Genomic DNA, 26,798 nt, shown 5'->3' on the forward strand with positions numbered 1-26,798 from the left:
CTTTTCCAGGAAACCTCCCCAGATCCCTTTTGATGTAGGTACCGTCCTCTGTGCTCCCTGTGATTAAATCAGCCTCTGCACATATTACGCAATCACTATGCTCTGATTTCCGTTTACTTGTCTCTCTTTTGCAATCTGTGTCATATTCCTCTTTTTATCCGCTGTGCCAAGTATGGAGCCTGTCACATAGCAGGACTCATAAATACTTGTTGAAAGAATTAATAATAGACGTAGAACCACAGGGCTTAGTGAGCCCCTGGAGAAAGGAATCAAAGATGTTTCTGAGGCCTCTATATCAGAAAGTGCGGAAATTTCATGGTTTGAGAACGGGCAGGAAAGATCATTTGTGAGCTGTATTTAACGCAAAAGTTGCTCCCCCATCCTGATTTCTTAGCTCACTGGGCCAATCGGCTGGTAGGACAGGTGGAGCTCAAATTAGGTGAAAAAAACCACACTTCCCGTCATGCCTCTGGGCACCACTCCCGTTTCCCCCTTTTCGTCAACCGCCTCTTCCCCACGGAAATGAAAGGAGCACTTCCGGGTTCGGCAATAACCTGGAGCCGGCGGCATAGGTTGGCTCTTTAGGGCTTCACCCCGAAGCTCCACCTTCGCTCCCGTCTTTCTGGAAACACCGCTTTGATCTCGGCGGTGCGGGACAGGTACCTCCCGGCTGCTGCGGGTGCCCTGGATCCAGTCGTCTGCACCAGGCGAGCGAGACCCTTTCCTGGTGGGGGCTCAAGAGTTCCGGCAGGGTGCATCCAGCCTGTGTGTGGCGCGAGGCAGGGAAGCCGGTACCCGGGTCCTGGCCCCAGCGCTGACGTTTTCTCTCCCCTTTCTTCTCTCTTCGCGGTTGCAGCGTCGCAGACGCTAGTGTGAGCCCCCATGGCAGATACGACCCCGAACGGCCCCCAAGGGGCTGGCGCTGTGGTAAGTGCGAGGGCAGGGTAGCCTGGCTTGATTTGCAGGAGTTAGGAAGAAGCAGGAAGCGTTGCGAGTCCCGAGGCGTTCCAGAAGCTCAGTGCTTTCAGGAATGGGATTAATGAGTTGGGGTGGGGAAGTTGGAGCGGGGAGAGGGGAGGTCCTGAGCGAAGATATGGAGGGAACTACTACAGGTTTGTTTCCGAAGCGACAGTAGGCTGACCTGGAGCTGGCGGCCCTCACCTGTATGCCATGGAAATTGGGCCTTCTTTCTTCTTCTCACACCTTGGTCTTTTGTTTATCGTAGGGCCCAAGGTTAAAGATGCCACATGAGGTTGTGCCATGACACACATGATCTATGACACACACCACGTGGAGCACACGAGTGCTGGCAAAGAACGTTTCTGCCTAGTTTATACAATTGTATATAGAAATTATGCTAAGGGAGGAGAGCGATGGTCTTTTTCTTCTTCACTTTGTTCTTTATGAAGAGAAATATCATTATGCTTCTGTAATTTTTTTAAGATGCTGATCTGGAGCTAACAAGTTATTTGCGCCCGGAGCATTGCTGTCCTCTACTTTTTAATCCATAAGTAGTTAAGTATTATTCTGTGTGACCACAATGCAGTTGCCACATTTGGGAAATATTACCTAATATGAAATCCATGTGCAAATTTCCATAATTGTCCTTTAAAGCTGCTTTCTCTTCATCTGGGATTCAGTCAAAAAGCATGCATCGATGGGCGGGCGCAGTGGCTCACTCCTGTAAGCCCAGAACATTGGGAGTCCAAGGCGGGAGGATCGCTTGAGTTCAGGAGTTGGAGACCAGCCTTGGAAACATAGCGAGACCTCATCTCTACTAGAAATCAAAAAAATTAGGCGGGGCGTGGTGGCTCACGCCTGTAATCCCAGCACTTTGGGAGGGCAAGGCGGGCGGATCGCTTGCGCCCGAAGAGTTGAAGCTGCAATGAGCCAAGATCGCGCCACTGCACTCCAGCCTGGGAGATAGAGCAAAACCTTCTCTCAAAACAAACAAACAAACATAAATTAGCCTGTCGTGGAGGTGCGCTCCTATAGTCCCAGCTACTCAGGAGGCTGAGGTGGTTGTGCTTTTGTGCTCCAGCCTGGGGTGACAGAGCGAGACCCTATCTCAGAAAGCATGCATTCAATTTACTGGCCGTATCTTGTTTACTCCTTTTTAATCTAGAACAGTTCTGCCCTCTCCTCCCCTTTTTTGTCTTTTGAGATACTGATAGTTTTCAAGAGTCCAGACATGTTTTGCAGCATATATATGTACATCTAATATGTATATCTATATTATATATCAGGAAGCATTTTACATTGATTTATCCCATCATTGCAGAATTTGTTTGATTATTTGATTAAGGTGGTGTCCACCAGTGTCTCCATTGTAAAGATATCTTTTTTCCTTTCTAATTAAAAAGTGTTCTTTGACATGATACTGTGAGACTGTGTGAATATTGCTCCTCAACAATTTTTCACCCAAAGATCTAGTGATTTTTTTTTTTTTTTTTTTTTTTGCCTGATGGTTGGACAGTTTACTCTTAAAAAATGTATACCAATACACTTTCTTAAACTTTTAAAATTGTATAATATACATAAGCGTGTACAAAACGAAACCCATAGCTCAATGATTTATTGCAGAATAAACACCCTGAACAAATAGATTTTAGGGAGAATGTTCTAAAACTAACTTTCAAGCTGTGGTGCCCAGTCGTAATATTTGTTGAGAAACTGAGCACAGTAAGCTGGATTCATCCTTCACTTGATTACTGCTAATCATTTCAGTTTATTGGAGTCACAGTACGGTAAGTCTGGATTTAATGATAAATCAAAGTTGTATTTCATATTTCTGAAATTACCTACATGTGGGTTAAAAAGACATAAAATAGAGCAGCCTGGAATTTTACAATGTACTTGCATTTTTCCCTCAAATTTTTTATAGTTTTTTTTTTTCAAAAGATAATGAAATTAAATTACATAGAGCGGTGTTTTTAGACTTCAGGTAGACCCATTAGTGAGTTGAGAAGTCAGTTTAGTGTAAACACCAGCTATTTTTTAAAAATTAAATGGAAAATGTCAAAATCCATTATATACAGTAGGGTAAATATTTGTGAAACTTTTGTTTATATATCCATGTATATGGATCTCGATGTTAAAATTACGAAGATCCTAGACAAAAAATGTAAAAGCCACTTTTGTATATGAGATACATTTTAATGAGAAAACAAATTTTAAGATTCTGCTTTAGTGGTAATAGACATAAGTATTGGGGGGAAAGCAGCAAAGGAAAAGATAGAATGGGAAAAAAATGGGGAAGAAAATGGTATAGGGAAGTTTAATCTAGGACCACCGAAACTAGGGTAAGACTTGTGGGGGAACATGGAGGTGATGAAGAGAGTGGTGTAATCAGAGAGGCAGGTGGCCATTTAATACCTGTCAGCCATATTTTGAACACCTAGAGTATGCCAGGCCCTTGTGCATGTAGGCAGATTACAAGGCTAATGAGTTTAGTTGTTATTACTATCATGGTTTTATATTTCTTCTTCAAAAGGTTTCTTTAATCCAAACTGGCTTTATGTGATGTTTTACTCAGCTCTGAGACCTACCTATTCGGATTTGAGATTTTTTGCTAAGAATAGGCATATGGATCTCTTGAGAGCAATTAGTTTTTGTTTAATGTTCTTTTAAAATAGATGAAGCCAATATTACAAGTGTTAAAGGAACACAGACAATTGTAGTTGAATTTCTCTTAAGATTATTTTTTCTAATTAATTAGTCTTTGCATTGTTTTTAAATGTCAGCTGATATTTTTCTATTTATTTCTGTTTAAGTACTTCTTGTGCTTTCCACACGAAAACTATAAGGTGTTTGGACTTCTCATTAAGCACATACATGAAACATGTAATTGCCTTAGAGTTTTCGCCTAATGATCTAAAAAAACAAATGGAGGAAGATTAAAATATTTTGAGTAGACATAAAAACCACACAGTCTTGATGCCTAAAAACATAATTTGCAGGCATAGCTTACGGTATTTTTCTTTTTAAATTTAGCAATTCATGATGACCAATAAACTGGACACGGCAATGTGGCTTTCTCGCTTGTTCACAGTTTACTGCTCTGCTCTGTTCGTTCTGCCTCTTCTTGGGTATGTATTATACATATTGCTGCCTTTGATATTCAATTGTTGAGTCAGTTTATATGGAATGCCTTTTAGGTGTAAGACTTACTAACCTGTAAAGGGTTTAGGGACAAATAAAATACAAGTTCCAGCCTTAAGATACTAACAACCTAATGACATCAGTTAGAGGAATATTTTATATCTTGTGCTTTGTGAAACTAACACATTGAAAATCCAAGGAAAAATTGATGTGTGGGAATGAGATAAGTTCATGTTTTTTTCATTTTTACTTATTATTTGACAGGAAGACCCTACTTTATAAAATTCAGTTTTATAAATTGATTATAAGAAATTCAGTTGGGCATATATATGAAGTGAAGCTATTAAAAAGGTAGAATAAGTTTATGTAATTTTTTTCTATTGACAAGTGATTTAGGTGTTGTGTAATTATGATGCAATTCACAAAGGAGGAAGAGACACTGCAGTTGTTTACGTCTCATGATAACCTCTCCTCTGGTAATTTGCAGGTTGCATGAAGCAGCAAGCTTTTACCAACGCGCTTTGCTGGCAAATGCTCTTACCAGTGCTCTGAGGCTGCATCAAAGATTACCACACTTCCAGTTAAGCAGAGCATTCCTGGCCCAGGCTTTGTTAGAGGACAGCTGCCACTACCTGTTGTATTCACTCATCTTTGTAAATTCCTACCCAGTTACAAGTATCCTTTTCTACCTTGTTAACAATGAAATTGCCAACTAAGCATATAGGAGATCTCTTCTGATTATTTCAGCAATGAAGGCATTCCATGAAGCCTGGGTTTGTTCTTGGCACTTCATCCGAATGAAGATATGTTTAGTATAAGAATTTCCGACTTTAAAATGTGAAATCTAAACTTTGAAGAGCTGATTTAGGAATTTTAAACTATCTTTGTTCTTGCCTCTTGTAAGCTTCTCTGTTAGAATGGATATTTTCAAATTCCGCTTCGAAGCACAAGCTTATGCAGAACTTACTTTAATATTTACATTTTTTTCATTTAATTCACATTTTTGGCATAGTGTCCAGATGTCTTGCTTTAAAAAAGAGAGGTCCTCAGCTCTTTCCATCTTAACCCCCAGTGAACTAAACACAAATGGAATTTAACCAAGAAATAACTTATTTAAGCAGGTAATGAGATAATCAATACAAAGAAATTAATATTTGCTGTGTATAGAGTAGAAAATAAGGACACACATGGATAATCCGTGAAGCTAATGAGAAATAACTCATTTGGAATTTGTATGTTTTCACATTTCAAAGGTGTGTTGTGGGATGATACTGGGTAGTCCATAAAGGAGGGGAAAAATGGGGAAGAGGTTCTATAGTGAACACTAGGTTAAACATTTTTTTTTTTTTTTTTTTTTTTGAGACAGAGTCTTGCTCTGTCGCCCAGGCTGGAGTGTAGTGGCCCAATCTCGGCTCACTGCACCCTGTGCCTCCTGGGTTCAAGCAATTCTCTGCCTCTGCCTCAGCCTCCCGAGTGGCTGGGAATACAGGCGCCTGCCACCACACCTGGCTAATTTTTTTGTATTTTTAGTAGAGACAGAGTTTCACCATCTTGGCCAGGCCAGTCTGGAACTCCTGGCCTTGTGATCCACCTGCCTCTGCCTCCCAAAGTGCTGGGATTATAGGCATGAGCCATCACGCCCAGCCAGGTCCAACATTTTAAATAGGGTTCTTTACTATAGGGGCTTTGGTGTTCTAACGTGTGCTGTGAAACTAAGAGAGTTAGTAGCGTTTTTTAAACTTAACTTTTTTGATTGTTTTTTTTTCCTGTAGATTATCTCTGCAAATCATTTTGTGCATTGAGAAGTGCTGCTCTAAGAGCTTTTGAGTATTTATGATACGTCTGTATGTTATGTAAAGCACAATAAAATATTCCTCTGAGACTAAATATTACCTATTTAGATACCTATGCTCATGAAGTATCAAATTTTTAAATAGATTTTTATAAGTCTTAAGGAAAAGAAATAGGAGGAAACCGAAATTTCCTGAGCACCTATTTTGCCAGTATAAGAACTTGAATTTAGGCCAGACGCAGTGGCTCACGCGCGGTGGCACTTTGGGAGGCTGAGGTGGGCGGATCATGAGGCCAGGAGATTGAGACCATCCTGGCTAATATGGCGAAACCTCATCTCTACTAAAAATACAAAAAATTAGCCGGGCGTGGTGGCATGTGCCTGTAGTCCCAGCTGCTCGGGAGGCTGAGGCAGGAGAATCGCTTGAACCCTGGAGGTGGAGGTTGCAGTGAACTGAGATCGTGCCACTGCACTCCAGCCTGTGTGACAGAGCGAGACTCCTTCTCAAAAAAAAAAAAAAAAAGAACTTGACATTTAATCTTTGTAGCACTCTGAAAAAAATTGTTGTGGTATATTTTTAATAAAGATGCTGATTTGCTGATTGTCAGTATTCACTTCCCACACATTGGCTAGTAAGTAGTAATGCTGAAAAAGTCTTTCTAACTTAAAAGCCCTACCTTATCTACAGTTAGTGGGTGAGTAATACTTAAGTATACATTAAAAATATTTCTTTCTGTATGTGGGTAAAGCTGGTAATTTCATTTAAATGTTCAGTATATGGAGATTCCCTTTAAATTACTTGCTTCACTGAGATAATGTGGGTAGTTTGAAATGTAAGGATAAAATTTTTCCTGTTTCAATGCATGGGTCTGTAATGTCCCATCATAATTTGTATTGGTTTATTTTTAGGTAAAACTCATTAAATGATTACTATACTACAACTGTAAATGATAATCACATTTGTTTGGCATGTTATTGGCTTGACCAGCCTCTGTTGATTGAAGTGCTTTGCAGTCACCAATGTTAAAATTCTAGCCTTTCTGAGCTATAACGGGAAGTTATGTAGAGATTTTTGGTCATGCCTTTTAGTAGCTTAAAATTTCTTTGGAGGGAGAAATAGAAATGACAGAAAATGTATTTTAGTGTAGGGTAAACTGAATATGTCAATAATTTTGGGAACAGTGCCTCACACAGATCAGGCACTCAGTAAGTTTTGTTGAGTGAATCCTGAGGTCTTGCCAAATGAGACTCATGACTGGTGAAGAAAACCTTTCTGCTTTTTTATACAGTTGGTTATTTGGTAGCCCCTCTTTCCTGGGAATGTTGAAGATTAAGGATTTCATATTCCTTAAATTCTTACAAAGGGAATGTAGTAAAGAGTGGGAATAACATAAACTAGTAATTGGCAGCAAATGCTAATCTGCTTATTCAAGTGATATGGTAATAAATAAAAGCGGGTCCAAAGTAATATTATAAACTTGCGTTCTGATCTTTCTTCTTATAAAGGTGATATTTTGTCCTTGCTCGATTAATAACAGATAGTTAGGGCATTTCACCTCTTATCTTTTCTAAATACATTGTATTAATAGTTTAAAAGTAATGTTGAAGACTAAGATTATGAATCTCTTACCAAGGATTTGTGAATTATAGAATGTTAGACATAAAAGACTCATTGGCAATTTCTAGCTTTGATCTCTACATACTCATTTGCCAGAGCATGAAACTTGGCCTAGGAAAATTAGGTTAGTGACAGAGTCAGGAGTGGAACTCAGGTATCTTGACTCCCAATTCAGGGCTCTATTTTCACTACCTGACACTGCCCCTTTTATTGAATTCAGTCTGGATATGTGTCAAAGTTTAAATTGAATTCTTTAAGGATCGACAGTTTTATAGTGACTTTAGGAGAGTGTTGTAGCTTCCACCAGTTTCAAAGTAGTCTATGATTCATTAAAAAATTTAAAACTTTTTATATACATATATGATCTCTACTTAGGAAATGGACATTTTTCTTAATTCTTGTTAGAGGTGGGAACGAGTTGGTCAGGATATTAATTTGGAGAACTATATTAGAGAGTTAGGGTTCTTCTAATACTTGGATATAGGTTGGTATATTGCTTGTCAGTTGGAAACTGGGACCCTTGAATTCCTAAATGAGTTATGGTTATAATGAATTTGATACTCAGATTATGTTACAGCAATCACCATTTCCTGTCATATCAGACCTTCAGTTAGTATAGAAAAATACAATGGTTCATTTCTTAGGAACTGCTAATATTTTTAGGACAAGTATTTTTGCCATTTGTGATTGACTAACAGTCTATATCATTTTGTGGAACTACTTGACAATTTTTTTTTTTTTAAATCAACCTAGCAGAAATTGGGGTGGAGAATGGGGTCTTTTGAACAATTTCCATTTTTCAAAAAGTTGAATGAAAAATGTATATTTATCCATAGCATAAAGCCAAACAGTTGGACTCAAAAGGATTCTTTCCTTATGTCTGTAATTAAGCTGATGAGAGTTTCAATTGACTATATACAAAGCAAAATATATACTGCCTTTTTAATTTTTACAAATTGAGAGCATAACTGTGACAACTTGTTAGGTATAGTATCTCAAAATAATGGGAGTCCTTGTAGGAAAGAAGTAATAAAAGACCTTTAGTCTTTGGGACTAAAAATTTGGGAATTACTCTTTAAACTATTACCTTAGACTCTTTCCTCAGCGTTTGAGATTGTGAAAGCACTATAAAACTACTGTGTTTGAAGGCTAAGTTAGAGTGACCAAGAAAGCCATTGCAGGGTTAGAAGCTATGCTTACAACCCTTTGGGGTGGCCTAGATTTCAATTTAATTTAGCAAGTGTTTACATTGTTACCCAGTAGAAATGAAGGAAAAACCTTTTTTTCACTATTAATTTTTGTCATGAAAAGAACTGTGAATTGGCCGGACGCGGTGACTCACACCTGTAATCCCAGTACTTTGGGAGGCCGAGGCAGGCGTATCACCTGTGATAAGGAGTTCGAGACCAGCCTGGCCAACATGGTGAAAATCCGTCTCTACTAAAAATACAAAAATTAGCTGGGTGTGGAGGCAGGAGAATCGCTTGAACCCAGGAGGTGGAGGTTGCAGTGAGCCAAGATTGCGCCATTGCACTCCAGCCTGGGGGAGAAGAGTGAGACTTCGTCTCAAAAAAAAAAAAGAACTGTGAATTTTAGAAAATGAAATAGTTTACTTTCTTCTTTATAGTGAACAAAATTTGATTTGGCTTAAAGTGTATCAGTAAAACAAGCCATTCCACTGAATTCATTTTAGCAGATGTTTCACATCTGTATATTTGGACGTAATACATAGTCTGTTTTGCAGAATACTTGATGACTTTTAAATGTTTTCCTTAATTGTTTTCTTTAGTGAGTATCTTCCCAGTCTTGTTATTCTCTTTGCTTCATGCTGCCACATATACGAAAAAGGTCCTTGATGTAAGTAAAACTGCTCTTTGTCTGACTTCTGAATTACAGATCATTGACATGAATTCGAGTTCTAAGACATTTTGGTATTTGTCACAAAAAGTCCCTCTATACCTTACAAACTTGTTATGAATTATTTAGTGATTTGAAAGTTTTAAGTTTAAAAGTGTTTATTGTTGAAGTTTCACAAACTGGAACATTTTATAGATAAAGGATTGCACTTAAAATCACCCCCCAGTCTCCAGGGGAATTTTTCAAGTTTGAAATAGATCTATTTTTTTGAAACCTGTGTCTCTAAAGTTTGTTGAGTTGTCAGATCTCTTGTTCTGTCAATGTTTAATTCTGGCATACCTGATAAGTTGAGTGTACTGAATGAATCTCTTGTACACTAATTTTCAGAACTGCTGCTTTCCTGAAATTCTTTCTTATTGCTAGGTTGGAGCATTAAACCTAACTTGGCACTAGGCCATTTACAGCATATACTGAAATTTGAATTAAAATATCCAGGCACATTTACCAAGCATATTTACAGAAATTTGAATTGAAATAGCCAGATTTATGCTTTGTATTGGCCTTTTTCTTTATCCCTGTAATTCTTTGGTCACAGCAGTAATTACACTGCTGTATAATTCTAACATTAGCTAAGGAAGGAGTCACAGATATTTTAACTGTATTACTGGATAGTCAGCTTTTGTTGTGCTTAGAGAGAAATAACCACTATTTTTTGTTAAATAATCGTTCTTGAGAAAAAGCAGCTAAGAATGAAAAGTACTTTTACTAAAGTTGTTTTTTATATTAAGTCTAAAAATGTAAAAAAGCAGGACAATATACTATATTTGTCCTTAAATGGTTTGTGAACTTTGTACCATCATTTCCAAAGTAGTATATTTGGTTGTATTGCCTGTTGGATAGGCTATTTACCTACAGAAAGAAAATATTGTTATCAGAAATGCTTCACTTATTTCTAATGTTGGTTTTCTTTTGTTTTAGGCAAGGGGCTCAAATAGTTTACCTCTGCTGAGATCTGTCTTGGACAAATTAAGTGCTAATCAACAAAATATTCTGAAATTCATTGCTTGCAATGAAATATTTCTGATGCCTGCAACAGTTTTTATGCTTTTTAGGTAAGGAAAAATTATATTTGTTTTGGGAGGCTGAAGACTGAACGTAATAAAGATAGTAACTCAAGTTTTATTCTGTTTAAATCTGTTGAAGGTAGGTATTGATATGTAGAGCTAAATGAATCTTAGCAGTCGCCTAATTTAACCTTTGTCATTTATAGTAGAGAACTTGAAATATAGTAGACCTAGGAATTTGTCTTATTCCTTGTGATTTATCATTTGACATTTTAAAAATTACTTTCATAGTTACCACCTTTGAAAGAATCTTATGAAGTCTAATCTAGTCCATTCTGTCACTATTGAGATGATGTTTCTTCCACTAGAGAAAAACTTTTAAAATTAGGTTCTTATTTAATAGTGCCTACTATCACCTTATTTTGTTTGTATCTTAATTATAGAAGTGGTACATGAATAAAGAAAGCCATCCTTTTGAAAGTATGAATATTAAAATAGTATTGACCTCTGCATTGAAATTCTTGCATTACATTTTAAAACAATACACCTTGCTACCCAGATGATTGCTTTATCAATTTTTAGTTTTACAAGTAATGAGACATTACAGATAAAAGCTAAAATAACATTTGACTATATGAATTCTAGTTGCAATTTTGTCCTATTCCCAGAGGTGTAAGGAGTTTAATATGTGTCTATGTATGTAGTCCTTTAAAAATACTTATAGAAATTTGTAGAACATATATATTATGGATGTGGAGTTTTGTTTGTTAATTTGTTTTGTTCTTATTTTACATCAAAGATGTTATTCTGGCTGGGCACAGTGGCTCATGCCTGTAATCCCAGCAGTTTGGGAGGCCAAAGTGGGCGGATCACTTGAGGTCAGGAGTTCAAGACCAGCCTGACCAACATAGTGAAACCCTGTCTCTGTTAAAAATACAAAAATTAGCCAGGCATGGTGGTGCACACCTGTAATCCCAGCTACTCGGGAGGCTGAGACAGGAGAATTGTTTGAATCTGGGAGGTAGAGGTTGCAGTGAGCTGATATCACGTCACTGCACTGCAGCCTGGGCAACAGAGTGAGACTCTGTCTCACCAAAAAAAAAAAAAGTGTTATTCTGTACCTTTTTCCCACTTGTATGTTTCCATAACCTAATTGATTTGGCATATCCAGTTCTGTTTTTTTTTTTTTTTTTTTAGCCGTATAACATTCCAACTTATCTCCTTATCATGGAATTTGTTTCCAAATTTTGACACAGTAAATATTTTTTACCTTCTTATACTTAATGCCAGTGTTTTCTTTAACATAGATACCAGAATTGATTTTGCTAGTACAAGCTAGGTGCCTTTTGTGTTTAATGGACCATGCTAAATTGTTCTTTAAAATGTCTGTATTACCTGTTTTTCATAGTTTTGTTAGTTTGTAACAAACTGTCCTTATTGATCATATAGTTATATTTTATAATTTTAAATGTACCTTGCCTTGATTAACTAGTAAAGTTTTCATGTACTTGACAGTCACTTCTTTCCATAGCAGTCTCTTCAAACTAAGAACAGAGTTTTATAGATTTCCTTATAAATGTATATCTGTTTCATTCTTTTAAGTAGTGCTTTCTTCTGAGAACTCCAGGACTGGCTGGTGTTGCTTAAGTTGTATGGTCCCAACTAGATTTGATGCAGTTGTATTTGTAAATTAACTCTAAAACCTTGACCCTAAAATTTAATAAAAGCCTCCTCTTATCCTAGAAGCTGAAAGCATATAAAAGAAAAGCGTAATGTAATCTGGGACAACAGAAAAAGGGACAACATCAACATTCTAATATTTTTCCCACCATTTATAGGTTTTTCTTTCCACCTCTTTCTTTTGTGATCCTGATCTACACTTAGAAACTTTATTAATTAGTAAAACGAACTTTTTGCTCCCTTTTGTTATTCATTTTTCTCGGGTTTTTGTGTCACTTAATCCTGCTTTTGGGTCAGACCAGGTTCTGCGATTTGTTTCATGTAACTAGATGAAAGTTAAAATGGTAGATACCAGGCCAAGCACGGTGGCTCACAGCCTGTAAACCCAGCACTTTGAGAGGCCAAAGCAGGCAGATCACAAGGTCAAGAGATCGAGACCATCCTGGCCAATATGGTGAAACCCCGTCTCTACTAAAAATACAAAAATTAGCTGGGCATGGTGGCGTGTGCCTGTAGTCCCAGCTACTCGGGAGGCTGGGGCAGGAGAATCGCTTGAACCCTGGAGGCAGAGGTTGCAGTGAGCTGAGATCGTGCCACTGCGCTCCAGCCTGGCGACAGACCGAGACTCCATCTCAAAAAAAAAAAAAAAAAAAAAGGTAGATACTGAGACTAGTTTTTTTATATGGGTATAATTGATGTCTATATCCTGAAACCTCTAGATTCTGTTTAGTAAGCAGAGTAATTTCTTATGCTCCTCTTAAATCAGATTAAAATAATTTTAATGAAATTCTGAGATGCCATGCAAACTTAGACAAAAACTTCACTTTGGAACTATAGTGAATTTTTTGTTAGGAGCACCAGGTTTTGACTGCGCTGGTACGTTAATTCAATTGTGCTCCTTAAATGTTTAATTTAAACGTTTATTTGTACAAACTTACCGTCTTAATTTTTAAGATTACTGTAAAAAAGATGAGAATTTACCAGAAATATTTAAATAGAGAAATAATTTTGTTTGTTTGAAAAATTAAAATCAGCTTATAAAGTTGTACTTAATTCCTATTAGGAAAAGCTGTTAATGCCTTAAGTAGGTAGTTTGAATATGACCTAAACAATAAAATTAAGAACAGTTTTACATTACTGCTATTCCTAATATGCTACCCTTTGTGGTAGACACACAGTCTAATATTAGGAGGCTTTATCAAGTTATATTTGTGCCAGTAATGCTTCAAGCGCTGTATTTAAAAATTGATGCATAGTCTATGAGTTTATCTTACACATGCGTTGCACACGTGTGCAAAGACAGATAAAAGGATCATTGTGGCTTTTTTTGTAATTGACTGGAGCCACCCAAATATTTATTAGTAGGGAGTTTGTTACATAATAGTCCAAGCATTAGATGGTATATTTGAAGCTGTAAAAAAGATTGTGGTAATTTATGTGTTGTGATATGGGATAATCACCAAGATATAATAAGTTAAACTTAATTGTGTAGGTTGTTCTCCATTTATATTTAGTGGGGTGTATGTGTGTAAGGACATAGAAGTTTCTGTCTCAGTTTTTTGGGAATGATAAACCATCTCTGTCCTAGAGTTGTTAAACAGATTTAGTGAATTATAAAGTGAGCACTATCTTAATGTTAGTCATTATATACACTTGTATATATAAATTTCTGGAAGGACATATTCGAGATTGTGGTATAAGTTTGAGGAAGGGGCTAACTTGGATGATGGGAAACTTGTTTTTTAAGTGAATATTTTCTATTTATAGTTTCTATGTTGTGTCTCTTACATTTTCACTTTAAAAAGATAAGAATTTGTCAAATTATTGGGGAAAATGGATGTTGCATTTGTTTAGTGGTAAGTTTGTAATCGTGTAAATTTTTTTTGTTATGAAAATAATACAATTTAGAAGAAAAGGCTAAAAAACCTAATAAAACACATTTGCCATCTTAATATATTTCTTCCAATTTAAAAAAATACAGTTGTAATAATATGTGTAGTTTTATATTCTGCTTTTTTCAAAGTTGCTATGTAATTTTCATAACCAAGATTCCAGGTAGTTGCATATTAAATCCATTAAATAACCATAATATAAGTTGTTTAATTCTACTTCCTTACGGTTCATATTAGGTTGTTGCCACATTTTGTTTGTAGTTATTTCAGTGAATGTCTTAATTCAGATAGTTTTTCTTAGGGAAGAATTCAAGACTTGGTATTTCATAAACATATATATAATTCTTGGGATATTGTGATTGTGTTTTTTAACCAAGAACAATAATTAGTATAGGCTGTGTAGATTTACTGATGAGCCAGTGTAATTTTTTTGGTGGGGGGGAGTGTTTTTTTTTTAATATATATAAAATAAGTCACTTTTCATTTGCATATTTTATGAAGCTTTACAACTTGATTTCATCGATTAGTAATTATGGAATTATTTAACATTTTCGGAATTATTTAGTATTTTTAAAAATTTCAAAAGTAATACATATAAGAATACATTTATAAAAAAATTAACATTTTACTCTTTACCAATCATATACATTCTTTTATATCCTTTTTTAAGGATAACTTGGATTTAGACGTGATAGATTTCACTATGACCATTTGATGAATGAAGATACACATATTCTCCAGTTGAATTGCCTTTAAGTTTTGGGAGTATACACATGAGTTGAAATGTATATTTATCACGCTTGTATTTGTTTATTTCAGTGGTCAAGGAAGTTTGCTCCAACCTTTTATATACTATAGATTTCTTACTCTTCGATATTCGTCTCGAAGAAACCCATATTGTCGGTAAGCTGATGATTATTTTAGGCATGTTTTATTTGTTGAGAGTATTGTGAATATATAGTATTCGTAATTCTTAAGAGTTACTTAGCTAATGTGTTAGAATTTAGAAGCAAGCAGTGTTTTTGTAAATTTAAGTTCTAGGCCTTAGAATGTACTGGGGTTGGTGAGGAAGTGGTTGTATTTCTTTTTAGAAACTGAGACAGCAGTTATCTACGCCACCTCTAAAGCACTGCTAAAACTTAGCAAATTTTAAAATGTATAAGACATAGATTCCACTCTCAACTTTCCTAGTTGAAGAAACAAAACACGTGTCAATTAGATAAACAATGGTTAGGATACAGAATTCACAAGCCAATAGATAATGAATGCCATACATTTGCTTTGTTATATCAGTACTGCAGTCCACAGAAGGGAGAGATCATTGGGCCAGAAGATAGATGAGCCCAGGAAGGTTTCACAAAATTGAGATTGTGGGAGGAGTAAAGCTTTTGAATAGTGAAAATAGGGAAAAGCATTTTAGGTGGGGCAAGAGAGACGAGAAGCACAAGCCATATTTGAGGAACTTTATGTAGAACTGTTTTGACTCTAATGGAGATTCTGAATGGTGAATTGCTGGAGCTGAGATTAGAAAGGTATATTGGAGCCATATTATAAAACTTATTGAGTTTTAGGGTAAGAAGTTTGGAATTTATCTTTTAGGTGAATGGGAATGATGGTTTTGACATCGTCAGGATATTCTTCTGATAGCCTTGTGCCAGAAGAGTTTGAAGCAGAAAAATGGGGAAGCAGAGAAATTTTAGGGAATTACTGTAGTTTTCAGGAATGGAGGCTTAAATTAATATACACTAAATTATACATTCTGATCTCAAGCATTGGAGTAAAACTAAAATGATACTCAAATACTAATATTAACATAATCTATTTTTAAGTTTAAAATAATGTAGTAGAATTCAGCCAGAAATCCAATGAGTGCATTACAGCAATCTGTATATTTTCATGAGTACAGTAAAAAGAACTTGAATTTGAATGCTGGCCCATCATTAACTAGTTGTGTGACTAGGCAAGTTATTTAAATTTGGATTTCTTCATTGGTAGAGGAAATAACTCCTTCTGAAGGTGAAGTGAAGTAATATTTTAAAAGTACTTAGACTGTTACGTTCTTACTAGTTCATTTTCGTTATTCAATGATCTGATTTTCTGTTCAGAGTGTTTTTGTGCTCTATTAGACAATGTCTTTTTTATAATACTTTCTAAAATATAACTTATTTTAGACATTCATTCTTAGTGAGTCTCTAGTAGCAAATTAACATTCATTTTTACTTGATTTCTTGAGTTTTAGCCTTTTTTCTTTCTGGTCCCTATATTCATTTCAGACATTATCTTATAGTCTCTTGCCCTGACATCTGTTATTTTAATCAACAAATTTGTTTTTCTGTGCTTCTTTGTGCCTCCTTCTCCATTCCCATTTTCTCCACATACCCTTAAATCATATTAGTACATCTAGAATTAGTTTTCAGTGGACTGAAAAGGAAAGGATAGCAGTGAATCAAGATAACACAAATATGTGCTGGTAAACATCTTCAGAGCTGTCTTATAAGCACCCATTTTAATCAAACCAGTGGAAAGGTAATGGAAAATATTTCAGCTTCTAAATATTGCTAAACAGGCTATAAAACTACATTTTCAGTACTACACTTTTTTTAATTAAAGGTTTTGAGACCATCTGTATTCACAATTTGTACCATTTTCACCTCCGATATTTATTCTCAAGATGGTGGTTTCAGTTCTTTTTGGATCTCTAGTGCAGATTGTCTATAGCTGTGCTGTCCAGTACAGCACAGCAACCACATTTGACCATTTAAATAAAATTCATAAAACTTAGAACTCGGTTCCTTTTGAGCACAGTTCAGGTGGGTACTCAAAAGCCATGTGTTGCTGATGGCAACTGTGGGTCAGCACACATATGCAAAAATTTTGTCATTACTCAAAGTTCTGTTGTCAGTGCTATTAAGGAACTCTCTGACTGGTCCTTCAGCACAGATATGCAAAAATTTTATCATTGTTCAGAGTTCTGTTGTCCGTGCTGTTAAGGAACTCTGACTTGGTCTGTGCCAGCGATGCAGCCAGTAATAAAAGAACTAACTATGTGACTTTAGTGAAAGCGATTGACTTCATTAGTCCTCATGTCTTCTAGCTTTATTCATTTGACTGATTGGTTAAAACAGTGATTGTATGTTGATGAACTTATGTGGAATTAAAATATCTTCTTTCAGAGGTACTCACTGCTGAATAAATTAGACAGCTATGTAAGTCAGTGTGATGATGAAGGTGCTCTGAAAGCATAGAGAACAGACAGAGACAAATAAGAATTCACTGAGGAAGTGGGAACATAAGCCAAGTCTTTTAAAGAATGAGCCTGAGTTCTGACACATGGGTGCCTGAAAAGTGCTTAGCATACTTGAGCTCAGGAAGTATATAGAGAATTGATAAATGTCTGTGTCCACAAAGGTAGATGGTAGAAAGGACTAGATTATGAAAGGGTTTGGATTTTATTTTGAGGTAAGGAGAGCCTTTGAAGATTGTAACATGGAGAGGCTGGGAACCCCCATGATGAAATCTGATTTAGAAATATTCCAGAAAATGGATTGCAAGCTCACCAAGAGCAGAAAAATATCAATTTGGAGACTATTAGAGTAGTCTAGAGCCTGAATTAATCCAGTGGTAAAAGGAAAAGGGGACAAATATGAAAGGTATTAGGAGATAGGATATTAGGGCTTGAGAGAAAAGAGTAAGTTAAAGACCCACAGGTTTCTGGCTTGGAAGCCTAAGAGTTGTAATGGTGCTCTCATGAAGACAGGAGATACAGGAAGGGCAGGTTTTGGAAAATTATGCATTACTCCAAATATTATTTTTCCTGTCTTTCTGTGCAAGCATATTAAATACTTGTTTAGAAAAGTAGATTTGTTGCTTTTTTTCTAACCATAAAAGTAAAACAAGACACAAAAAGGTAGAATAGTAGTTGCATCTTTATACAGGGTGAGTCAGCACATAAGGTGAAAATTGTGAATGGTTAAAGTTACCCTTGATGATCCTTCATATCACTTATAAATGTCAGTATAGTATACATGATTTTGTGTATACTAGCCTGTATAATATATGTGATGTGTACAGTATGTAATAATACTTTGTAGGCAGCGAGCACAGTTAAGACATAGGCAAAGCCCACATGGTTTTGGGCACAAACATGCAACATAAGTTGATGACAGCAGCAAGGGCAGGGAGTGGCAGGAGATAGGGCAGAAAATTAGATTGAGACTAGATTGTGGAGGGTATTGGGTGTTACACTGAGTACTTGGGCTTTAGTCAGAAGGCATAAAAGAGTCATAGTTCAGTGTATTGATCCAACTGGGAAGTAACATTTATTGAGCATCTTCCGTATTGCATTTAAATTTCACCACAACTCAGAATTATTTTACAGAAGAGGAAATCTCTGAGGGACAATATGTACATGTAAGGAAATAGTGGGTGAATAAATATATAACACTGTCCATGTTATATATTTTTTCTTGTTCTGTTTTAAAAAACTAGTTGAAATTGCCTAAGTTAAATGTGAAAATGATGTGACTCTAAAAAATATATATATAATTTTTAAAATATAATCTGAGGTTTTAGAGATAGCCATTTATTAAATACCTTTGTTAAATGAGTGTTTCCACCCATAAAAGATGTAGGTGTTGAGTTTGAGAATTTCATGTATTTTGTGTTTTCTCTACAATGCATTCTAGTTATTCTTTTACTTTAAATTCTAATGGCTATGGTATATTCCTTCATGAGCATTTGTTTAGCATTAGAGGCATACTTCAGAAATATTGTGGGAGTGGTTCCAGACTACCACAATAAAGTGAATATCACAATAAAGCTGTCAGATGAATTTTTTGGTTTTCCAGTGCATACAAAAGTTATGTTTACACTCTACTGTAGTCTGTTAAGTGCACAATAGCATTACCATCAGCAATAAGGCTGTTCTGCTTTCTTATCATTCATCCGTTCACAGAAATGGCACTTTTAATTTTCTTCAGGAACTTTTCCTTTGCATTCACAGCTTGGCTATTTGGCACAAAAGGTCTAGCTTTTGGCCTGTCTTAGCTTTAGCCATGCTTTTTTCATTAAGCTTAATCATTTCTAGTTTTCATCTAAAGTAACAGACATGGGAGGCCTCCTTTCACCTGAGCACTTAGAGGCCATTACAGGGTTATTAATTGGCCTAATTTCAACATTGTGTCTCAGGGAATAGGTAGGTCTGAGGAGAGGGAAAGAGACCAACCAGGAATGGCCTTCATGAACTGCTTCATCTTATATTTGTGCAGTTTGTGGTGCCCCAAAACAGTTACAATAGTAACACCAAAGAGATCACCATAACAGAATAGATCACAGATCACCATAATAGATTAATAATGAAAACATTTGAAATAGTGGAAGAATTGGCAAAGTGTGACGCAGAGACATGAAGTGAGCACATGCTGTTGGAAAGTGGCACTGATAGTCTTGCTGTATGTGGTATTGCAACAAACTTTCAATTTGTAAAAAATGAAATATCTGTGGAGTACAATAAAATGAGGTAAGCCTGTGTATTGCTTTTTCCTTGTGTTTCTCAAAGAAAACTATTTTATCTTGCAGGACCTTATTTAATGAACTGAGGATTGTTGTTGAACACATAATAATGAAACCTGCTTGCCCACTGTTTGTGAGAAGACTTTGTCTCCAGAGCATTGCCTTTATAAGCAGATTGGCACCAACAGTTCCATAGTTTAACATCTAGTTAAGCTACAAATATAGTATAAGCATTATTAGCAGCTGGTACTTCTGCTAGGGGTTGTAAATTCCAGGTGTTACACTGACCTCAATCCAATTTACATAATTTATATAAATGCATCTCAGTGGAAAAATAATCATTTTCTTGGCATGTTAAATCAAGCTTAAAAAGTTTTGAGAAAATTTTACTGCGCTGTGTTGCTAATGGTTAAAGAAGTCTGTATCTAGTGATAAATGTACCAATTTTTTAAAAAAGATGCTGTTGTGCCTATATCATGAAGTACATTAATTTCTCTTGTAAAAGAAATAGCTCTAAAATTTGTTTCAACCTAATTGGTAACCTGAGTTTATATCTGGCATGAGTTCGTTATGGTGATACACATATGTGAATTCAGTACATTTTGAGACAGTATTCTACCATTCAGTAATTTTGGTTAATGATTTTAACACTTCTCAGTGTATTTAATTTCAATTTTTTTTTTAATTGGTTTTATGCTGCTTTGTTAGGACAGATGTGTTTTGAATGTACCATTATAAGAAGAATTCTGTGTATCTTAAACTATGATCTTCTAAAATTTTATTTCTGTAAGTACTTCTGTGGCCTTGAGTATTTTTTAAAAGGCTCAACTGTAAGCCTCTTAGCCAATTGGATAAATATTTGGGGTCACCTAGCCATTGAAAGCAGAAAGCAGTAGTGACACAGCTTTCCCTTCAGAGAGCCATTGAGAAACATTTCTCAAATAGGAAATCCTTCTTTTACTAATGTGGACATATAGATTATTCGTATTATAGTTTGTAGAACTACCTAGTTCAGAATCTTGACTGCCAGTTTTCTTGGTTTCTTAGGCTTGAATTTTCATAGACAATTGCAACAGTTTAGATGCCTTTTGAAAGGAATGTAACGAAGATTCAGCATCTGACTATATGTATGTCTATCCTGAAATAATAATGGAGAGTATACTGTAGATTACATGTTTACCCATCAAATCTGACTTAAAAGGTTAAATGGAAGGTTTTGTAGGTAAGGTAATTGATTGGTAATGGGGTAGGGGGAGGAGTTGTGGGGGAATAATGTGCATTTCAGTCTCTTAATGCATAGATAAATTTAGGGGAATTGGATGTATTATGCAACTTTGATTTGAGTTGTAAAATGTGTTAAATCCTGTTCATTGAACTCCCATCAACTCTTATAAAATTCATGCTGATCTTCGTTACCATTGCATGATTGGAAATGTTTAAAACATTGTACAGTTTTAGTATAGAGAAATGTAATGGTTTTTGTGACCAGTTTCTGTCTGCATGTAATTTGGATTTCTCAAATACATTCATTAGTAATTTATCAGTAACATTAGTTTTATTTTTGTTCATCTTCCTAATCTATAAAAAGGAGATATTCTTAGGATAAATACATGAAAAATTATACTTGATAGCTTAACTATAATCAGCTATTTTTGTATTTTTGTAATATTTGTCCACTGAGTTGGAGAAGCAGCCTCATACAGTTGATTTTGTGTATGTGGCTAGTCTTATTGTCACTATATAAGTAATCTAATGGTTTTAGAAACTAAACTTTCTAGAGCAATAAAATGACTATAATGTTAAGTAAACATAACGTTGATTTCTAATTATGTTTTAAAAAATGAAGTCTTGAATTATATCAAGAAATTTTGGCAGCTGAATTCATGTTTATTTTGAAGCTATTAGTTTTTTTCCTATAATTTAAAAAGATCTTTTAGATTTATAGAAGAGTCAGAAATGTACAAGAGAGTTTTTTTTGTTTTGTTTTTGTTTTTTGAGACAGAGTCTCTCTCTGTCGCCAAGGCTGGAGTGCAGTGGCGCAATCCTGGCTCACTGCAGCCTCTGCCTCCCGGGTTCAAGTGCTTCTCCTGCCTCAGCCTCCCGAGTAGCTGGGACTGCAGGCGCACGCCACCACGCCTGTAGTCCCAGCTGTATTGTAAAAATACAAAATTTTTGTATTTTTAGTAGAGACGGGGTTTCACCATGTTGGCCAGGATGGTCTCGATCTCCTGACCTCATGATCTGCCTGCCTCAGCCTCCCAAAGTGCCGGGATTACAGGTGTGAGCCACTGTGCCCGGCCAAGAAGAGTTCTTTTGCATACCCTTTACTCAGCTCCTCTCATGTTAACGTTTTACATAACTGTAGAACATTTATCTAAAGTAAGATGTTAGCCCAGAACAATACTTCTAACTGAAGTATAAAACTTATTTGAATTTCAACAGTTTTTTTTTTTCATTTCTTATTTTCCTTTTGTGTGCTCTGTTTATACCGTGATCCACGATTTTTTTTTTTATCATGATTGTCTTTTAAAGATCTGTGTGTCTCTGTTTTGAGTTTTTCCTCTTTATTTTGAAAAGTACTGTTGGTCAAGATAATTGGTCAATAATCCATGTTGGTTTTAACAAAAAGCATTTTAACATTAAAACTACTACAGTATAAAACAACACTCTGCTTTAAATCGAGGTTTTGTGTCATTTTAGCAGAATTATGATATTTCTGATATACTCATGTTTGACAAGTTGAAACAGATTTGTTTCTTAAAGGAAGGTTTAATATACAAAAAGGTAATCTTAAACTCATGAAAAAGTAAATTTTACAATTTGAGCATTACTAGATGTTTAGTTTGCATGAACTCATAGTTAGAAATTCTGCAATAGGAATATCTACAACCAGCTGATTTGGAATTTGAAATTGTAGTGTTACATGTATACCTATCAAATTAAAATTAAGGAAATACAATAGCAATATATAGAATGAATGTAGTAAGAGAAATTAACTGTTTACTGCATCGTTGAACTTATTGTTAGTTACAGGTTTAAAAGAAGTTCATTTAACCTCCAGAGTGTCTAATTCTTCTGGAAGTGGTGTAGTACCATTGTTCTTCTGGCATTTTTAAATATTAAACCTTCTTGGATAGGTGGAAACCTTATACAAAATCTACTTTATTTTAGCAAGGATTCTCTGTCCTTTTGTATAGTTGGTACCTTATTAATTTAAACTCTAATACCAATCTAAAGAGAAATTTATTAAATGCAATTTGTATTTAGTTTTTTTTTTTTTTTGGAATAAAATTCAGAGGTAGATCCTCCTGGAAGAAAGAAAGCAAGCGAACTTTTTAAAGAAAATTAGACTTGAATATTTAAGAATGTCCCTTACAGAGAAAATCAAGGCCAACTATAATACTAAGCTAAAAGTTATGAAAAATTAATAGGTTCTTTTATAGAGCTAAGAATGATGAAACTATCAATACTTCCTTCTTCCTAAAAATCCGGATCAAAACTTCAGGTTAGGTTTCTAAGTTTAGGACATGAATATTATTTTTTTCTGGAAAAGAAGATGAGTATATGTATAATAAGACAAGTAGAACTGAGACATTTAGTTGTTTTTTTTTTTAAGTTTTAGTTCAGAATAACATTAATTTTCAGGCAGAATAACATTAATTTTGAGAGATTGAGGTAAAGAACCTTAACTAATGCTAAGGAGTTTATTTTGATTAACATAGGTTATTCTGACCACCACCTCTTCCTTCCTCAGTCTCCTTAGAATCTGACAGTCTCAAAGCTGTCACACAAATTAGACTAATTTTGACACTTTGAAATGAAAACTTCAAGGAAGAAGTAGCCACGGACAGTTATGTTTATAATCAGTAGGTGGCACTCTTTCCTCAGGTAACCCCTCATTTTCACATGATGTGTTTGAAGGTTAAATGCCACCAAAAGTGCTGAGTCAGCTATAAAACTAAGTCCCTGAATTCCATGGCCCTTTTAAATACGTAATCATTCAAGACTGAAAAAAATATTAAATAAGCATTTTTTGTTTGTTTGCTTGTTTGTTTTTGAGATGGAGTTTCACTCTTGTTGGCCAGGCTGGAGTGCAATGGCGCCATCTCAGCTCACTGCAACCTCTGTCTCCCAGATTCAAGCAATTCTCCTTCAGCCCTCCAAGTAGCTGGGGTTACAGGTGCCCGCCACCATGCCCAGCTAGTTTTTGTATTTTTAGTAGAGACAGGGTTTCACCATGTTGGCCAGGCTGGTCTTGAACTCCTGACCTCGTGATCCGCCCACCTCGGCCTCCCAAAGTGCTGGATTACAGGCGTGAGCCACTGTGCCTGGCCTGCATTTTTAAAATACTGAATTATTCAAAAGAAGTACCCGGTCAATATGTGCTTTCTAGGAAAACGGTAAAATAGGCCACAATTTGGAGTGACATCATTCAGATCAAGGTCTATCCAGTTTTTTCTTTTCATGCTAAGTGCCTATATCACCGAAACGCACTAATATAAAATTTTCCTTTCTCCTTCATTTTCAGATGTGTAGAAAAATGGTACTTAAAATGTTTTCATGATCATTTTGTAGGTAGACTAGATATAGCCCGTTGAACCTCTCTTAAAATTTTAGACTTTTGATAGTAATATAAAAGCATATTGAAATTTGTAGATATTATATTAGGAATGGCACCTAGATTTGAAAGTTATGCTTGGCTTGTAGAGACAACTAGTTTTTCTCGCTCTCTTTTTTTTTTTTTTTTTTTTTTTTGAAACAGATTCTCACTCAGTTGCCCAGGCTGGAGTGCAGTGGTGCAGTCTCGGTTCACTGCAACCTCTGCCTCCTGGGTTCAAGTGATTCTCATGCCTCAGCCTTCCTAGTAGCTGAGACTACAGGCATGCACCACCATGCCCAGCTAATTTTTGTATTTTTAGTAGAGACAGGATTTCACCATGTTGGTCAGGCTGGTCTTGAACTCCTGGCCTCAAGTGATCTGCCCGCCTCAGCCTCCCAAAGTGCTGGGATTATGGCTGTGAGCCACTAAGCCTGGCTGAGACAACTAGTTTCCCTTAACAACTCATTGGAATTCTCTAGGATTAGGAGAAATCCACAGAGCCTATATGATATTATAGCTCAACATTTAGTATACCAAAGGCATACCCGTGTAAATCTAGGAGTTATTTCCAGAGATTGTTTTAAGGAGCAGTCTTATATTCAGGGTAGAAACTTATGATTGGATATGCTATTAAGGAGAAGAAAGGAGCTGCTAAAGGTTTGGGAGGTAGTTCCTGGTAGGAACTATTCTAGGAAATATTTATATTTTAAGGTGATGTTCACATGGGTTCTTTAGAAGGAACATAGTCAAGTGTGATGGATTAACTCTATATAGTCTTTCTCCTCTTGTGCATGTAATCTGACCTGCAGTGTGAGTTGATGTGACAAGAGATAAAGAAAGCACAGTATTTTAAAATCTAAAGCAGATTCCTTTCTTAGAAAACAATAGGAAAAAATTATAGGTGGATATCTTTGCTGAAGTCTAACAATTAGCTCATATTCCATGAGAAAGAATGGCCTAAGAATCATTTCATGTTACCTAGCCTTCTGAAGCTACTCACTTGATGTGCCTAGCACTTTGAAACTAACCTTTTTTTTCTTGGTTCATGACAGTTTAATCCCAAATATTTAGTATTTTCTCTTGTAACTGTTAGAACAGTTTCTTTTGACATTAGTTTTTGCCTACATATATATTTTTAAGTTGAGACCAAATCGGTGAAATGTTGAGCAAGTAACATTTATGATGTGTGTATATTGGAACAAATGTAAAAGGGTTACAAAGATTAGAAACGGTCATAAAAAATGGCTTGATTTATAAAGGCATTACTTTTGGTGCTTTATATAATGGCATATATTGAACTGAAAATTTGTATATACAGTATGTCAGCATTTCTTAGTAACTTCTCTTGAATCCATTTTTAATATCTAATATTGTACAGGTTGGGGAGTTACATTCTTCAGGCCAATACTATCCAGACTATATAAATTTATAAAATAAATTGAAAAATTCATTCCCCTGTATTCAAGACCAAAGCACGTAAATGCTAATGTAGGGCTCAGAGGGGAAATACAGTTCTCCTGCATATTTGAGAAAATGTGAAGTCCTTTCAAGAAAATCTAATAAACATAATAATCATACCCTGCTGACACTAAGGAAAAAGGACCTCATTCACTCTTTCTTTTATGCAGCGATTTACTGGTCCCTACTGATTTCCAAATTGGATCACGATAGTAAATTATCCATGCTGGTACCTGTGAAAGTAAGCCCTGGGATCCATATTTGTTTTGTGTTCTGCTTAAATCAGCAAGAATGATAAATTTGATGGTGTGAAATTGGAAGTATCAAGGGCTTTCTTTGGTGATTGAGGGAAATAATGTCTCTACTTGTAATTTATTGTGACCCTTTTTCACTGTATGTGCTTTGTATGTCTAATATTTATTTCAATGCAAATTTAATGGTTCCTTCATCTGTATTGTTATATCTAAGATTTTATTGATGTTAAAATCTAATTGTGGAATAAAAATCTCTCTGGATTTAAGCAGATATAAAAATGTTATCTTGCAAAAGAACTAAGAACATTTGTAGTTAGAAATCAGCTTTCCTTTGAGCTTAATTGCCTTTTTGTTAGAATAAGGTGAATTTGAACACACTTCTCTTATCCTCAGCCCATCACAAATAATAGAGATGCCATGATTTTGAGGTCTGATGTGAAACTGGTAAAAATGTGATCTAATGTGTAACTGGAGAAAAAAAGGGAAGAAAAATTACATTGATGCCTCAGCTGTTTGCTTGATTCTGTACTTTTTTTTAATCTAGTGAAATTTATACTCTAGAGATGAGTTATAGCCCTATAATGATTCACAGCATACAGTATATTCAAAGTCATCAGTCAACACAGGATAACAGAAATATATTTCCCTTCTAGGTGTTTAGAATTTTCTGCGGCTTTTTGACAAGTGGCATTAAGCAATACACTGTACAAGGAAGTTAAATCCTTGTCCATTTGGAGATTGTAATCTAAGAGCATTATGGAAATCAGTTGTATAAAGGCAATTCTGACAGGTGAATAAATATTAATTAGTAAATGAGTTATCTACATAAGGGGAAAAGTGGTAATGCAATAAATAGAGTTAGGAAAATTGATTTCCTAAAGATTTAATAGTGTGAGGTCTTAGGGACATATGCATTATTGATTCATAATGCTCTTTCCTTTAGCATATGGAAATATTTGGAACTGTTTATA

At 35.5% G+C, this 26,798-nt stretch overlaps 1 protein-coding gene and 1 long non-coding RNA gene across 5 annotated transcripts in view; one reads left to right on the forward strand and one right to left on the reverse strand.

Moving 5' to 3' along the window:
* The window catches only part of LOC129058956 (uncharacterized), a 29,197-nt gene extending 28,645 nt beyond the window's left edge, over nt 1-552 (reverse strand). For all 3 annotated transcript variants that reach the window (XR_008524459.2, XR_008524461.2, XR_008524462.1), the window contains exon 1: nt 1-552. This is a non-coding gene — a long non-coding RNA (uncharacterized LOC129058956).
* TMEM33 (transmembrane protein 33) lies at nt 529-26,093 on the forward strand. Of its 2 annotated transcripts, none has more exons than XM_024246166.3 (8): nt 529-659; nt 857-927; nt 3,994-4,088; nt 4,589-4,776; nt 9,301-9,368; nt 10,347-10,480; nt 14,824-14,907; nt 19,582-26,093. In XM_024246166.3, the coding sequence occupies exons 2-8, from the start codon at nt 883-885 to the stop codon at nt 19,709-19,711; spliced, it is 744 nt and encodes a 247-aa protein (XP_024101934.1). In that variant the 5' UTR covers nt 529-659; nt 857-882; the 3' UTR covers nt 19,712-26,093. The 2 variants fall into 2 exon arrangements, with proteins under 2 accessions (XP_024101934.1, XP_024101933.1); XM_024246165.3 differs by having other exon boundaries at nt 569-707.
* Nucleotides 26,094-26,798: the final 705 nt, after the last annotated feature.

The sequence above is a fragment of the Pongo abelii genome, chromosome 3 (genome assembly GCF_028885655.2).
Source record: "Pongo abelii isolate AG06213 chromosome 3, NHGRI_mPonAbe1-v2.0_pri, whole genome shotgun sequence".
Taxonomy (NCBI): domain Eukaryota; kingdom Metazoa; phylum Chordata; class Mammalia; order Primates; family Hominidae; genus Pongo; species Pongo abelii.